The sequence below is a fragment of the Miscanthus floridulus genome, chromosome 8 (assembly GCF_019320115.1).
Source record: "Miscanthus floridulus cultivar M001 chromosome 8, ASM1932011v1, whole genome shotgun sequence".
Lineage (NCBI taxonomy): Eukaryota > Viridiplantae > Streptophyta > Magnoliopsida > Poales > Poaceae > Miscanthus > Miscanthus floridulus.
This window is the reverse complement of record NC_089587.1, coordinates 164,088,024-164,103,405: the sequence shown is the minus strand read 5'-3', so window position 1 is coordinate 164,103,405 and position 15,382 is coordinate 164,088,024. Positions and strand designations below refer to the sequence as shown.

General features: G+C 45.8%; 1 protein-coding gene across 8 annotated transcripts; it reads right to left on the bottom strand.

Moving 5' to 3' along the window:
• Nucleotides 1-1,664: 1,664 nt before the first annotated feature.
• LOC136477472 (uncharacterized) lies at nt 1,665-9,696 on the bottom strand. 8 transcript variants are annotated; one of them, XR_010764022.1, is made up of 14 exons: nt 9,169-9,696; nt 8,865-9,087; nt 8,516-8,603; nt 7,903-8,078; nt 6,718-6,864; nt 6,085-6,238; nt 5,897-5,972; nt 3,152-4,103; nt 2,910-3,045; nt 2,544-2,820; nt 2,365-2,458; nt 2,159-2,283; nt 2,004-2,078; nt 1,673-1,924 (listed from the first exon to the last, which is right to left on the bottom strand). XR_010764022.1 is itself a non-coding variant. In XM_066475643.1 (12 exons), exons 6-8 carry the CDS (start codon nt 6,180-6,182, stop codon nt 2,647-2,649), a joined length of 348 nt encoding a protein of 115 aa, XP_066331740.1. In that variant the 5' UTR covers nt 6,183-6,238; nt 6,718-6,864; nt 7,903-8,078; nt 8,516-8,603; nt 8,865-9,087; nt 9,169-9,696; the 3' UTR covers nt 1,666-1,924; nt 2,004-2,078; nt 2,159-2,283; nt 2,365-2,458; nt 2,544-2,646. The 8 variants fall into 8 exon arrangements, 2 of the variants coding, with proteins under 2 accessions (XP_066331741.1, XP_066331740.1); XR_010764024.1 differs by having other exon boundaries at nt 1,670-1,924; nt 2,910-4,103; nt 6,085-6,355; XR_010764020.1 differs by having other exon boundaries at nt 1,672-1,924; nt 2,910-4,103.
• Between the last annotated feature and the right edge of the window lie 5,686 nt (nt 9,697-15,382).

Sequence of the window (15,382 nt, the reverse complement as noted above, 5' to 3'; positions counted from 1 at the left end):
ATATCGCGGCAAAACCAAATAGTGGCGTTTAGTAGAGCTAAAATGTCATTAGCGGCAATAGTCGAATAATTAGCAATAGCGTAGCGGTAGATAGTCTGAAAAGCTATAGCGAAGCTATAACAGAGGCTATTTAAAACCATGGCGTATAGTACGCTATTCCAAAAGCACTTCCTCCATAGCTGATGATTTGTGTTGTTAAGTTGTTCTTGAATCTGCTTGTGGGCAACTGCACCCTCTTCCACTTGAAATCGGGCCTACAGGACACTCCATCGTAGTCTTCTGTGTTCCTGGACATCTTCTCCACCAAGCAGTCGGGGCCATCAACGGGCGCCTCCACAAACAGAAACCAGAAAGCAAGAGAAAGAAGAAGCTGTGTTGCGGCGGCCATGGCGATATGGCAACGGAGGAAAGGAGTAGGAAACAGTGGCAGACTCTGAGGGGGATGCAAGGGGAGGAAGGTGCGTTGCGGCAGCCATGGCGATATGGCAACAAAGGAAAGGAGTAGGAGGAGGTGATCCACTAAAAGGAGATTGATCGAAGGTGGAGGAAGGAGCGATGATGCGGCCATGCCATGTGGCAATGAAGGAAAGGATGTTGTAGGGAGGGGCGGGGTTCCGGGGAGTGGTGGATGGGATGTGATGCGCATTCATTTTGTTGTTGTTACGGCTGACTCAGAGACGGGGTGTTGGGCACAGCTAAATAGTTGCTGCAGCTACAATTGCACCTCTCAGCCAAGCGTTGTGCTAGTAGCGGAGCTGCTGCTGCTTTTTAGCTTCAGCGAACGAGGCTGTAGATGGTCTGTAAGAAATATTTTGTACGTTTGATATGCACACCAGAGGCTAAGGGGGTGTTTGTTTCCTTTGGGCAAAAGTTTAGCCCTATTACATTGAATCTTTGATACCAATTAAAAGTATTAAATATAGGCTAATAGGTTACACCTAAAAAATAGATACTCCGTACGCCTTTCGTCCAACCAAAACTTGGTGCGCGTGCCCGATGTACCCACCATCACAGTAACTACGACACCGGTTCCCGAGTCCCTCCCTCATGTGTATACATACGTATGGAAAGCATAGTTATTTGGATCGGATCGGACCGATGGTTCGACCGATAAAAGACCAAACCAGAGAATATAGCGGTCCGATTCGCTTAAAATACCATTGATGCAATCGGACCGGTAAAAACCGGTTGAACCGGCTAGTTTTTTATGGAACAGTGAACCGGCAGGTTCCGTCTGAACCGTCCCGGTTTGGTAATCTCGTCTGGTGGTGCGCGTGCTGCTTCCTCCTGGTATCTCGCGTGAGCAACTGGCGCTGGGCCTCGGCCTTTCTGCTACTGCCGCCTGTCGGCCTAGTGTGTTTGAGCGTGCGTATAGTACTTGCCTGCCAGGCTCCGTGCTTTATGTTTTTGTTGTTGACTAGGTAGCGTGTCCGTACGTTGCTACAAGACAACTAAACTTTTGTACTAAAAACACACAGATCGCACAATAAGATAACAATACTGTAAGACAATAAATTGACATTTAATCTAAAAAGCAAAGTTTATGAAATTAACAGTCACTAAGAGCACGGCACCCCAGACTCACAAACTCTACTATATAGACCTTTCCGTGAAATAGCTAAAATAATATTTTATATCGACAAGAAGTCTCTGATATTACAAACTAAATGAAGCAATCAAATATGTCAGACAAACATTGCTCAATCCACATATTTTGAACTTGTTTGACCAATGAAAATGCACAAAATGACTATTATATTACACTAAATTCATATCCATCATATTCAAAGTGCATGTCACAAGCATGTAAATAATTTCAATATTATTTAGTACTCTAAATCTATGAGACACGACACGGTGTCCTTAGCAAATTCTTAAACTCGACGACGTCTGGCTTCATCATCAAGCAGACGATTGTGTAGGCCTATAAACAAATAAAAAGCTTTTGGGTCAGTGTTTTAGTCAATAAATTAAATCAATGAATTACCTCAAAAGAATCTCACTTTAAAAATCATGCGCATGATTACAAATAGGACTGAATACTAATTCGCTGAAATCGTCAGTAGTGGTCACTCCGCCTATCATGCACGAGCAAAAAAAATGTAATAACTGATACTTTATTTAGTCAATACATATGAGGATATCAGTGATACAATACCTCTCTTTCTATTCATTTATACATAGAGACCGGCTAAAATGTGCAACTCTGATGCCGCTCGCCGCCATTCCGATAAGTGACGGCATATGTGTGTATATTTGACGGTTATTATGATGCAGTGGTACCTACAAGTTACAAAATTGATTAGTATCAAACAATAAAAAATTGATAGCATCGAGCAATAATAAAATTTTCAATCTAAGTACCTTTCATTCATCAGCACCACATATCTGTACGGTCGCATCCGCATGTCGTCCCTTCCTCGAATATTAGACACATACACAACTATACCAATAACATCTACAAACACAAATGATAGTTATTGATGGAATAGGAGCATGAACAGTTAACTATGTATTTTTAAATATAGGCGTATGAGGTATACCTGCAAAAAAGTACCCAGCTTGAGCGTATACATCCTCGAATTCCATAAAGGTATGAGGACACTGACAAATCCATAGCTCTCTTGGTGGTGCATTAGCCATACTTTATGGAGATAGAACCACAACGTAGTCGACACATAAACGGAAGATGTAGCCCAAAGGACCAACATGAGTAGGCGCGAAGCCAACTCTCATGAAGTCATAACATTCTCCTACACGAAGCAAACGGTCGAACCTCATGGTTTCGTCGCCGTACGCAACTACTTCCATTTTGGTTCCCTGTAAGAATATTAGATCCAACAGATAGATAACAATGGTATGTAGAAAAAAAATTAGACATGGTCCAAAAAGATGAGCTCAAAATGCACCTGCTCATCCTTCAAAATTACACGCAAATATGTATCACCATAGTGATGTTGTACGTTGCCTTTCCAAAAAACCATGGCACTCACATCCCATATGAAAGATATGTGTTTCATTCCCACTATATGGAATTCAACCCATCTACAATCCCGTCCATGTCAATCAAAATGATAAAACACACGAGTAAACCTATGTTGACAGAAAATGATTGCCTCAATCAATTACAAGATAAATGTAACGTAGTTACCTATAGATGTGTGTATCGATGATTGCAGGCGGCGAGTCAGTGTACACCATCTTTCTTTTGAGCGACCAACAACCAGAACCCATATCGGCAACCGAGAAACCAAAATCATGAAATATATACTGGATAACATTAGTCAGTCTGAAGGCGGGCCAGCGAGGCCACCGTCGTCAACGCCTTCAAGAAGCACTCCGCTGTGCTGTGCTGCCTCGGCGCCATCCATATTTTTCCTTTCTTCAGATACAGTGCTTGCTATTTGGGGTGGGGATAGATTAATTGTCTGCACCGTGATTTTTATACAGAAACTCCGAAACACTGACAACGATACCGAGCCATATTATACTTGTGTGGTATAATACATCATACATGCCGCATAGTACTTCCAATCTTAGTCAGGCAATTGTCGCTGCCACCAGGTATGGTGCCCGCCATGGCTCGCGGCACAATGGTGATTCTGCCCCTACTCCTATGCTATTTGTGCCAAGCACGTGAATAAGAAAATAGCCGACATGCATGTTAGTGCTGTACCACCTTGAAGCTCTGATGAACCAAGCGATGTACCCAGACTTCGAGAACTGCACATTCCAGAAGAACAGGTCGCCCAAGTGCCTCGACCCTAAGCAGGACCGGCAGGAGAACTTCGCCTCGTTTGTCGTGCTGCGCAACCTGAGCTGGAACGAGGTCCTGAAGAAGGGCACCAAGTACCACCGTGAGGACTTCAGCCACTTCTGCGACCAGAAGATGAGCTGCATCGTGTCGACCCTGAAGCCTGAACTGGTCGTGGCCATGGGCCGAGCAGCTGCTGTAGTGCTTCTTCGTGGCGTATGGGAACACCAGTGGAGAATCCCATTCTAACATTCAGTGATATCAAATGTCTGTATGTCTTAATCAATTCTTAGCAGAACCCCATTCTAACATTCAGTGATATGTGGACTGTGCACAACTTTGGTGGAACCTGAATGAGGCGTATGAGAACACCAGTGGACAATTAGGATTCAGGAGCGTCGCATATATAGGTGGTACAAGTTTGCTAATCCAATGCACAGTAAAGAAACAACAAAAGCACCGGAGACAATAACAAATAAAGAAACGCATCAGGACAGGATGGGATTCACTAACAGGGTGGACGTTTGTGAAAGACAGAAGATGTTAGAAGCTCCTCGTGGCAGTCCGTAGTCATCCTCGAGGGCATAGCAAGACGGCGAAGACGATGGCGGCAGGCGACGCACTATGGCGAAGCACAGCCGGTGCGCAAGGGAGGGCGGAGGCCGGTGCGAGCGAGGGTGAGCTCAGCTGGCGAGGGTGGGCGCTATGGTGAGGCCACAGGATTTTTAGCAGAGGATTGATAGCAGTCTCCCTCTTACCTTTTGTCTTAATTCTCTTTTCTTTTGTGTTAATTCTCTTTCCTTGGAGCAAGGCGCAGGGGATCCGAGAGAGGCTTGTTGCCATGTATGCTAGTGCATGCAAACATGCAATAATTTCCTACTTCCTATTTTGCCGTGATTCCTCTGTCACATGACAGGCAATATTCAATCAAATGGGAGATGTAATCGAGCACTATTAGGAAAGTAGATCAATGGACTATACAATGGCACGATATATGGATTGAGAGTTGTATTGTTTTTTAAGTCGGAATCCTATAGTGAAACAACTTGATGATGACAGTCAAATAGTTGTCAGAAAGCATATAACAGCAACCTATAGTGTTCTACAGCTATGCTGATTCAGGTTCCCTACAAAACTCTAAGTTTACTATCCGGAACTACATACAAGTTTGTGATATTATGATATATAAATGCCATGTACAGTTGCAGTGTCCGTGCGATGCAATGGGTGCAATACGAAATTTCATGAGGTAATTAGATGGGTTCGTATGTTTCTAGTAGCCTGCTAATGGCCTAGAACCCACTCCATTTCCACCCAACCCCAAATCAAATGAATTTATTTTCCTAACCCATCCCATCCAGAAAACAATTAATTATCCCACATCTCGCATGCTAACCAACCTCTGTTTTATTGTGTCCACACATGAATCGCATATTGGCTTCCTACTTTTTCAGAGTGACATGCTGAACATGATACTTTATTCATAATTAGAAATTATTTTTGTTTATGTACATGATACTTTATGAAGAAGGGCGGGCCTGGTGCAAGCGGTAGTCTTACTGCCTGTGACCGGAAGATCCCGGGTTCGAGTCGTGGTCTCCTCGCATTGCACAGGCGAGGGTAAGACTTGCCACTGACACCCTTCCCCAGGCCCCTCACAGAGCGGGAGCTCTTTGCACTGGGTACATGATACTTTATGAACTGCAGCCGCTGTAAGCTGCAGCAATCAGAATCGATACTAGCACACAACAGGTAAGCTCATTGACACAACAACAAGCAATTTTGTTAAGAACAGATTGAAAGCTTCTTTTTTCAGTATAGCGCGTGTCTTTCAGATCTGATAGTGTGATCAAAACTATTATGCAGCACACACATGGAGCACGAAAAAAAACTCAGCAGCTCAGTGGTATAAGAGAACATTCCATGGTACTATCTAAAACACAGCCGTGTACCTAATTCCGAAAGGTCAAAATACCACAACTGTTGTATGGAGGCTGAACCAACAGTTGCTATCACTCTAAATTAAAGCGGCACTACAGTACTTGTATTTGCAACCTGAGATGCGAGTACTAAGACTTGCAGCAGAGAAGTAAAGCGAAACTTCTTAGAAATTACCAATTACAGTTCAGAGCACAAATGTACCTGACTTATTGAAACTTTGGGGATTCCACTGAGCTTCCAGGTAATCTTGTCGCTGACATTTTTAGTTCTTGCTGACCTGAACCAAGCAGCAAAAGCGCTTTCATGAAACCTATGATGTAATCTGACTCAAATGATCTCAAACCATGCAGGTTACCAATAGATACAAGCATAAGAAAGAAGGAACCTACTGAAAATGCCTAGCAAACATTTTTGACGATTCGCAGAACCTCCCATCGTTGTCTGCCTTCTCCAAGATTATTGAGACAGTCAGTGTTAGAACTGACATGTATATGTGGGCTTATACGACACAGGAAGAGAAGAGGCCAATGTAGGAACATGTTCCTGTGAACAGTGGAAAAATAAGAAAGGACAAAAATGTGTCATATCATCGTCACTTCTTTGAACAAGAACAGCCGATATCATATATGTGATATCTGTTATTGAGAGCTGACTATGGACCTGCATTTCCAGCAATCAATCAAATATTTAAAGGAAACGAATTAACATAAGAAAATGAGAGAAACCATATAGCTAATATTCTGCATTGAAACAGCCGATAACTCGTACTACCTGAAACAGGTAATATAATAATGTAATATGGACATAATTTATTACAGGGGACATCTCATTGTTACATGTAGACATGGCAAAAACATATTCTTTAGCGACAGCATGTATGAGTTGGCAAGGTTAAATAAAAGTTCATAGATAGGACGACACACATGGTAAAGGCATATTCAGCAAGTAAACAACTGAGGAACTTATAACTGCAATTGTTAACTATGCACCTTCTGTAATGTCAAAACAGATAATATATGTACCTCCCTTCAGTTGTTTGATGCACTGATGCTCCTTGATTATCATTTGTAATTCGCCAATCAATGTTGAAGATAGGCACTGCCAGGCAACAGCGTGACTGAACCACCAAGAGGTGTGATAGGAAGAAGACTGAAACAATCATTTTTTCCCTGAGATCAAACCCGGTGAACAGTTAGAAGGTATCAGGTTGCATAAACCTCATAGCACATAGCAAGTGATATGATCATAAAAATTAGCCCATGTACTCCTGATAGTTTCTAGAATTGGCAGTGACCAATATATAATAATTTGCAGGTAGCATGTAAATTAAGCAATTGTGTGCAAGTAGGCAAGATCTTTTATGGCCTGTTGAATATCGCTTCGCACCTATATTTTTCTAATCAAGCTACAGATATAGAAACTCAGTGACTGTTTATAAGGTCTCAACATGCACAAACTTCTACTAACCAATAGTTGGTGCTAAAATCATCAAAATAGAGCCATATGTTCTGCCAACTCCTAGAATTTATAGTGATCTACATGTGATTTTCAGAAAGCATCCGAATGAAAACAAACAGGGAAAATGGAGGAGTATTTCCTCTGCCACACTCCTACATATCTATTTTACAATCCAGGATGTAAGCTAGATATCATATGCAGCCTTTAACTCTGCCAGATATATTTCACAACTGTAACTAATCTGAAATGAAGTCTCATAGATATCATATGCATTGCCACGTCAGGATTCGATGACGATAAAGATGGGGTGCAGAGTATAGGCTTTTATGCTAGTACGAGAACTGACATAAGTTTGAGACCTATCCAAGCACCTATTGCAGGCAGTATGCTCTTGCCCCCTTCCCTTGAATGTAAAAGTACAGGATAGGTTTTCCTTTTAATTTCTAATCAAGTAATTGTTCTAAGACATTGTAACTTCTGATATCATCTACTAAACAAAGTGGACCATTAGGCACAACCAACCGGGGAGAGTAATGTTAAGTCTAGCAGATTCATTAATTCAAATGGCAACCAAGACCTTTTTTATGCGGAGTTATTCCTGATTACCAAAACAGAGGAATGAAGCACACCTTTCTAACATATTCTTGCAATCGCAGCAATGCATGAGAATTGTTACATAATTCTTGATTACACATTTAAATGAAACAAAGTGTAAATAGTTTATTGCTGGGCATGAAGATTGTACTTACCAAAGCTATCCAAAGGAGTAGAAGGTTTATTGACTGTGGTTCACAACAAATCGCTGAACAACCCCATGTGAACTGTCAACGATTAGTGTGAGGCAGCCTTTTTTCTGTCCTGAATGTCCTTATTGCCTATGGAATACAGGGAGCTATAGTTGTTTGGATCGAAAACTCTGTAATTACTGCAAAGAAGAAGCAAGTAAGCAATGCATATGTTAAATGCCATATTGTTGAGCAAGAATGTTCAGTTTGAAATAAGAGAAATATCATGATAAGCCAACTGGACACCCTATCTTTTGTGCTCCAGTGATGTAGGCCATGGATGTATAACAAATGATTCCCTGCACCAAAACTCATCTATAAACATGAAAAATCCTCTCTTGCACCATGGATGTTAATATGACACCCTATCTTAAAGTTGAGTTTTAGTTAGAGTTGCAGCAGGCATTCAGTTGATAAATCAAGAAAACAAATTGGTTACAGTACAATTGTTTGCAGTTGTTTAGATCCTACAGCATGAGTTCCGGAGCAGTACACGGTGAAAGTTTTCATCCACACACACAACTCAAAACCCCATCTCACTATTTGCAATAATAAAAAGAACTTGTTTATTACTTACCACAGGTGGCCACTTTGGAAATTTTGACTTGTAATCAGGTAACGAAGCAATGCCTGGCCAAGTTTCTTCATATGGAGTGCCCAAAATGCTGCATTAATAGAAGAGAATGCACAACCCATATAAGATTTTTTTTCTGCAACATGAAACAAACTAATAAAATGATGACAGGTTCAAAAGGAAAGGAGCAGATACGGAGCATCATGTTAACGGTTCTTTCATATAAATGCTAGCCCAGATGACATATTTTGGACACTGGAGCACTGATTCATCTCATCAACGAGCAGCAACACAACCACCACTACAGAACTTCTTAGGGTGAGTTTAAGGGCCTTTTAGTCGAACGCCTTACCTGCAGACCGTGAGTTGAGCAGGCTAGTGCATAAAACATATCCTTAATCGGCTCCGGTCGAGCAAATGCATATTCAAGTACAATCCAACACGCCTAGCTGGCTAGCTCGTACAATCAAGGAACAAGCACCACCATCCTCTCTCAGCAGCAGCAACCTGCTCTTAAGGTCTGCCTCATCTACCCAGCTGCCTCTGCCCACCTGCGAACTGTGATAGCACACCTCCTGCCCCAAGCAAGTGATGATGATTTTCTAGAAAATTTGTAGGATGCAGTAGCAAACACTACAGATAAAGGGAATGATTACCGAGATCTAGTGACGATGACGGTGCTAGCTGGCGACCAGCACTTCAACCGAAGAGGAGGATGAGTTCACACCGAATGCAACTAATTGACATCCACTACTGCTGCTGTACCGTCGCCGAGCTCACCACTGCCACACCGTGAGAGACGCGTCGGCGTGTGCGGAGACAGGGGAGCGGCGAAGAAGGTGATCACCCTCACCTGCCCCCGCCCATGGTGCCTCCTCACCTGAACCCTCGGCCTCCATCTAGGTTAGGATGCCTCCTCGCCGGATCCACCGAGGGCGAGCGCCTCCACCCTATCCGGTCCGCCTTGTCGCCGGATCAACCGAGGGCGACGGTCGACGGTCTGCTCACCGGCCGGGCTGCCTCATCTGGATCCATCCTCGGCTTGGGAGGGGAGGCGGCAGGGGGGACGACGTCTGGAACCGTCGATGCCCTGGCTGACTGGGTCGCCGGGGGCTTGGCGAGGGAGGCCGCGGCGAGGCTGTCGGGCGACGGCGACGGCGGAGGAGCGAGGCCGGCGGGGAATTTTTTTTAATTTTAACACTTTTTCGAACTTAATTTTAAATTTAACACTCTCGTTTTTTTTTTAAACTAACACTTTTGGCCGCGTCTATTGCCCTGGCGCGGCCAAATATCTGTGCCACGCCATGCATGGTGGTGCGGCAGAGGGTTGACGTGGCGGAGACCGAAAGCGCTGGCCGCTGACGTGGCAGGGCTCTGTCATGCGCACCGATCTTGGCGCGGCAGTGCCGCGCCCCGATCGGTGACGCGGTAGAGCCGGGTATAACCTCCGCCTAGGCCAGTCCCGCTGCCCGAGCAGCCAAGCGGCCTACCGCCCACGCCTGCCTTCGCCCGCGCCTGCCCGCCCGCCTGTAAGCCCACCTCCGCTTGTAGTTCTGTAGTTTTGTACAGCATAGACGCGCCGTGGGCTATGACGTGACAAATGATTACGTTCGTTTTAGAAATTTTTAATGCATGATACAAACAGATGTGATCACTTAAGATAGATCATGGGTAATTCGAGTACATCATACATGGGTACAATACATCGTTAGTTCAAATGAAATATAAGACAACACAATAGAATTTCTACTACATGGCTACATTGATCATTAATAAAGTATGAAACTAATAGACGGCGTAATCAAAAACCCTAAGTCAGAAACATACTAAGTAAGCAACTCATCGTCCAAGTACCAATCCTCAACCACAACTCTGTTGCTGTGACTAGGCTCACCTGCGTTGCTCTGACCTGTCTATCGCCTGTAGTAAGCGGCATCCGCTTTATCTGCGGCCGCTGCAGCCTGAGTGAAGAACGTGTCGTCATCATCCTCCGCCTGTAACCTCACCTCTGCTAGAGCGATGAGCTCGCTCAGTCTGCCAGTGTCGTCCTCATCCTCCTTCGTCTGCAAGCCCGCCTCTGCTAGAGCGATTAGCTCGCTCAGTCTGCCAGTGTCGTCCTCATCCTCCTCCGCCTGCAAGTCCGCCTCTGCTACAGCATTTAGCTCACTAAGTCTGACAGTGTCGTCCTCATCCTCATCCCCCTCATCAAACAACATAATCGGTGATTGAACGGTGCGACCAGCTCGCTTTCTGTGCTCATCTAACTTTTTTTCCTCGTACCTTACACGAGCCACCTCTGCAGCATGTTCCTCGCTGTATCCAATCCCTTCATGTATAAAATACAATCAGTTAGCAATGTGATTATATTACATTTACAATCAGGTAACGAAAATAGGCGTTCAAGCACTCACTAGCACATAATACAGCAGCATGCTCGTTCAAGACCTGCATCTGTACTCTTGTCTCCTCCCTTGTCTCCTTCCTTGCCCTCTCCTCGTCTAACGTCATCCGTCTCTCCAATCCCCATTTGTTAAGCCCAACATCGATCGGGTTACAAATATCACACTGTCTAGCAAACTCACGTATCTTTTCTTTGTGATGTTTAACGAATAGGTTGACGTAGTCAGGTCCATATCCCCTCTTTCTTGCAAGTAGTTGCCTCTTCTTTAGTTCATCCAAGAACTTAGCTTGACCATCGTAACGTTCTCACCTGCATTTCCTAGTGCTCTGTTCAAAAGAAATATTATATCATATATGTCTTAGCAAAAGAAACAAAATACGATTTCATGTTTACCACAAAAATAACGAACCTCTTCGTACTCAACCATATGACCGCAATAATGGCCTATTCCAAGCTCCGAAGAGACTATGTCATAGTTAGAATTAACACCACATTCGCACTTGACTGGTGGTGCTTTGTAAATTAACCTTTCTTTCTTCTTTTGTTTTGCTTTTGGAGGTTCTTCGGGCCATTTGTTCTTAGGACCATACAACCATTTCTTGAAACGACACTTCGTCATTGAATACACCTAAATAACGTGACATTAGTACATGACATATATAGCTCAATATTTCAACACATATACTTTGCACTTACTTCATGCTTGTTTGAACACACAAACTCCAACGTATTGTCAGGGTTTATCACGGCTCGGTCTCCGCAATGGCACAGAGGAGGTTCCTCGAGTTGTCTCACTGCGGCTAAGTTCTTCTCCTTAGCCGTCATTGAAGGGGGGTTAGGGGGAGGTGGAACCCACCACTCGAAGTGCTCTCGTGGATGTCGCCCTCTCCACCAATCGTCGAAAAGGAGGTACATAGGGTCAAACTTGTCTGCACCGTCGATCCACTGAAAGAAAAAGCACCTCTCATGGGCCTACACAACAAAAATTTAACAAAATATTAGTAACCTAGTAATACAAATGAAGAAGAAAAATATACAGAAATAATAACTTACATTAAAACGACTGCACGTGTAGAAGCAACGAGCCGCTGTGTCTGGATGTCTCGATTGAAACACGTCGGCCGAACGACCATAGTCATAATTAGGGACAGGGAGTTCAGGAGGGACGGGGGCATCTTTGCTAGACTCGTCGGGGTACATTTCTCTAGGACGACCCCATTTTCGCCATAACTGCTCCCGAAACATGTCTTCCATCTAATAAAACGGTTCAAATTAAACACCAATCAAAACAACACAAATTAATGCAAAATGTAATCATTTGCAATGCAACTAAAATATTATAAACAACAATTATAGCAACAAAAATATACATGGCAAACATACTTCTAACTAAATAATTAACCTTAACATTGACAAACCCATACTAATATCTTCACCATAGTTCCCAAACATAATTTTCCTACTAAACTTAACTCTCATTCATAATATCATATCCACCATTCAAACGAAAATAAAATGTGCGTCATTACCTTGAACTAGGACGAGGAGGGAGGGAGGTGGCCGGGGAATGGAAGGGAAGGGAGGAAGGTGACAATGGAGGGCCGGGCTGCCACCGTTCGTGGCGCGGCGTGCTTGGATGAGCGGAGGCCGTTTTGCTGCTCGGGCAGCGGGACTGGCCGTGGCAGAGGTTATACCCGGCTCTGCCGCACCACCGATCAGGGCGCGGCAATGTCCGCATCATGGATCACGGCGCAACACTGCCGCATCAAGATCAGTGGCATGGCATAGCCCTACCACATCAGCGGCCAGCGCTTCCGGTCGCCGCCACGTCAGCCCTCTACCGTGCTGCCATGCATGGCGCGGCACAGGCATTTGGCCACGCCAGGGCAATAGGCGCGGCCAAAAGTGTTAGTTTTAAAAAAAAACAAGAGTGTTAGATTTAAAATTAAGTTTGAAAAAGTGTTAAAATTAAAAAAATCCCAGCGAGCGATGGCGGCACGATGGGATCGCAGGGGCGCGATGGGATCGACCTGGCTACTCCTGATGGCAGCGTGACCTCTAGCGATCGGTGGGGAGGAGATATCGCGACTGGAAAGGAATGTTTTGGAGCGGAGATTTGGAGTCACCAGGAAGAGGTATGTAACACGTCTGGAGCTTGTATAGCATCACGATTTAGGTCTAAGTAAAAATTTCAAAGCAAGTTTCTCGGATTTTTGATTTAAAATATACTCGAGGCGATAAACGAATCCTGTGTGACTCGGTTTAGTGGACTCACATAAACGCCCAGGTGTAATTATTCAGCGCGTAGAGATATTTAGGAATGTCTATCCGCGTAGTGACATGTTTATATATAGGCTCATTTTAGTCCCTACGATAAATTGGTAACGTACCCACGACAGTTGTCCGTCTGGCAGCTTCACAAATTCAAGTGATGGTGTGAAAGCACGAACTGGCGAGAGAGAGAGAGAGAGCAGCAGTTTCATTTATTTTCCTGACGTGCAACATACTCGCCTGGCATTGCAACTATGCGTCGTCCCGTCCATGCTACTATGTCATGCGATCGGCGCCTTGTGCGAGCGTCCTTGCTGCTGCTACGCGGCCGCTATCTTTTGCCTATAAGAAAGATGGCCGGCCTGCTGCTCGCATCATCCCGCCGATCTACAAAGCCGCCGAAGCACGCCGTCCTATCCCAGTGTTAATGAAGTTGGTCGGGTCACTCACGTTGTTTTCTTCCTTCTTTTCTATTTCTGCTGCCTCGGTCTTGTCTTGCCTGGCTCTAGGGTCTGTCCTTGCTTATCTTTGTCGCCTCTGCTTCGCCAAGCCATCCAGCTCCACTGCTCACTTGCTCTCTACTCTCTTGTCTTGTCTCTTTGCCTGCCTCCGTTGTCCCACCGAACTTGTGAACTTGTCGTGCTGCTCTTGCTGGCACTGCCCTGCGCACGCCTTAGCCGGCCATCCACATGTGCTTGCTTCCACGTCGGCCCTGCTCTTGTCCTTCTAGACCTTGGCCACACTCGCTGCTGCTGCTGCCCTCATGTGCCTTAAGCCAAAAGCCGAGCTGCCACTGCCGTTTCGACTCCTCCCCGCGTGCGAGCCCCTGGTCCACTCCGGACCACTGTTCCACGTCACACACCGTGCCCACAGCGTCACCCCACGTGAGCACCGGCGCCCCTCCTCGCTTCTCCTCTCGCGCTGCCGGCATCAGCCCCTCCCTGCACAGGCGCTCTGCTGTCTCCAAGCCCGTTGGTAGACCACCCTTCGGTCGGCGCGCTGCCTTCCATCGCCCGGCTACGCACTTCGTCCGCGCGCGTCACCACCTCGTTCCCAGCGCTACTCCGTCCGATTCCCTGCCACCGTGCCCGTGCTGCCATGCACCACGTCACCACTTCTCCGCAGCGTCGCCGTGGCCGCGCTCCCGTCGCCGACCACTGCATACGATGCAAGGGAACCCCACAGTCCCGCGCTACTACCGCATGCCGCCGTTGCCCTGCTCTAGGTCTACTCGCCGGTGCCGGCCCTCCTCCATCGCGCGCCCGAGCCGCAGTGCCTCGCCTCCGCCGTGTACAGCGCTGGAGCCACCGATGCCCCATGCCGTCCCAGAGCCAGCCGCGCCACCGAGCCCCTAGAGAGTCATTGCCTTGGTATGCCGTCAGCCGGCGGTCGCCGCGCCCGTTCCGTGCCTCCTCTGCTTTGGAGGATGAAGAAATGGGTGAGAATCCAAGAAGTTTTATACGGGGTTCTCACTGCAAATACATGACTCATGTTAATAGGGGTGAATAGTGTCTAGAGTATCGCGGGTTGATTTAGGAAAAGTGCAGGGGCCGTTTTGCAAATGTGTCGCGCCATCTGCCGCCTGGGCCGGCCTGCTGCTGTTGTGCCTAAGCCGCGGGCTGGCTTGACTGGGCCGCTCGCGCCCGCCGCGCGCTGGGCCGCGCTCGTCCGCGCATGGGCTGGCCTGCTCGCGCTGGGCGGCGGTCCGTTTGCCGCCTAGGCCGTGCGCGCGTCTAGGGCCATGTCGCGCTGTCGGCTTTGGTCCGCTTGCGCCTAGGCCAGTCGGGTGTCACTTCCGTTGGGCTGCTTGCGCCTCGTTCCAGCGCTGGGCCAGTCTTGTGCCAAGCCACCTAGTCCTGTCTACCGTTGTACCTGGCCGAGCGGGCGGCTGGGCCAGTTAGTGGCCGCCGGCCCTTTCCATTTCCGAAGTGCTTTTCTAAAATAGGTTTCTAGTCTAAATTGTAAAAATCAATATAAAATGGTATAGAAATCTAAAAATGATGAAACTAATTTTGTTAGTCTCCTAAAATCATGATCTACTTGTTAGTATATTTTGTTCACATAGTTTAATAATATTCTTGGAAGCTATATAATTAATTTAAGGTACTTAATATTGTAAAAAGATAACTTGTAGGAATTGTTGTGATAAATTGGTAATAGTGTTGGATTTGAAATTTATACAGTAGGCTCCTAGCAAT

Excerpts from the sequence above, each read along its gene's own strand:
- LOC136477472 (XM_066475644.1), bottom strand. The coding sequence starts at position 6,182 with ATGTCAGTTCTAACACTGACTGTCTCAATAATCTTGGAGAAGGCAGAC. Across the intron at positions 5,973-6,084 it reads ATGTTTGCTAGGCATTTTCA|GTCAGCAAGAACTAAAAATG; the intron begins GTAGGTTCCTTC and ends TGCTTGGTTCAG. Across the intron at positions 2,821-5,896 it reads CCAAAGTTTCAATAAGTCAG|GGAACCAAAATGGAAGTAGT; the intron begins GTACATTTGTGC and ends ATATTCTTACAG.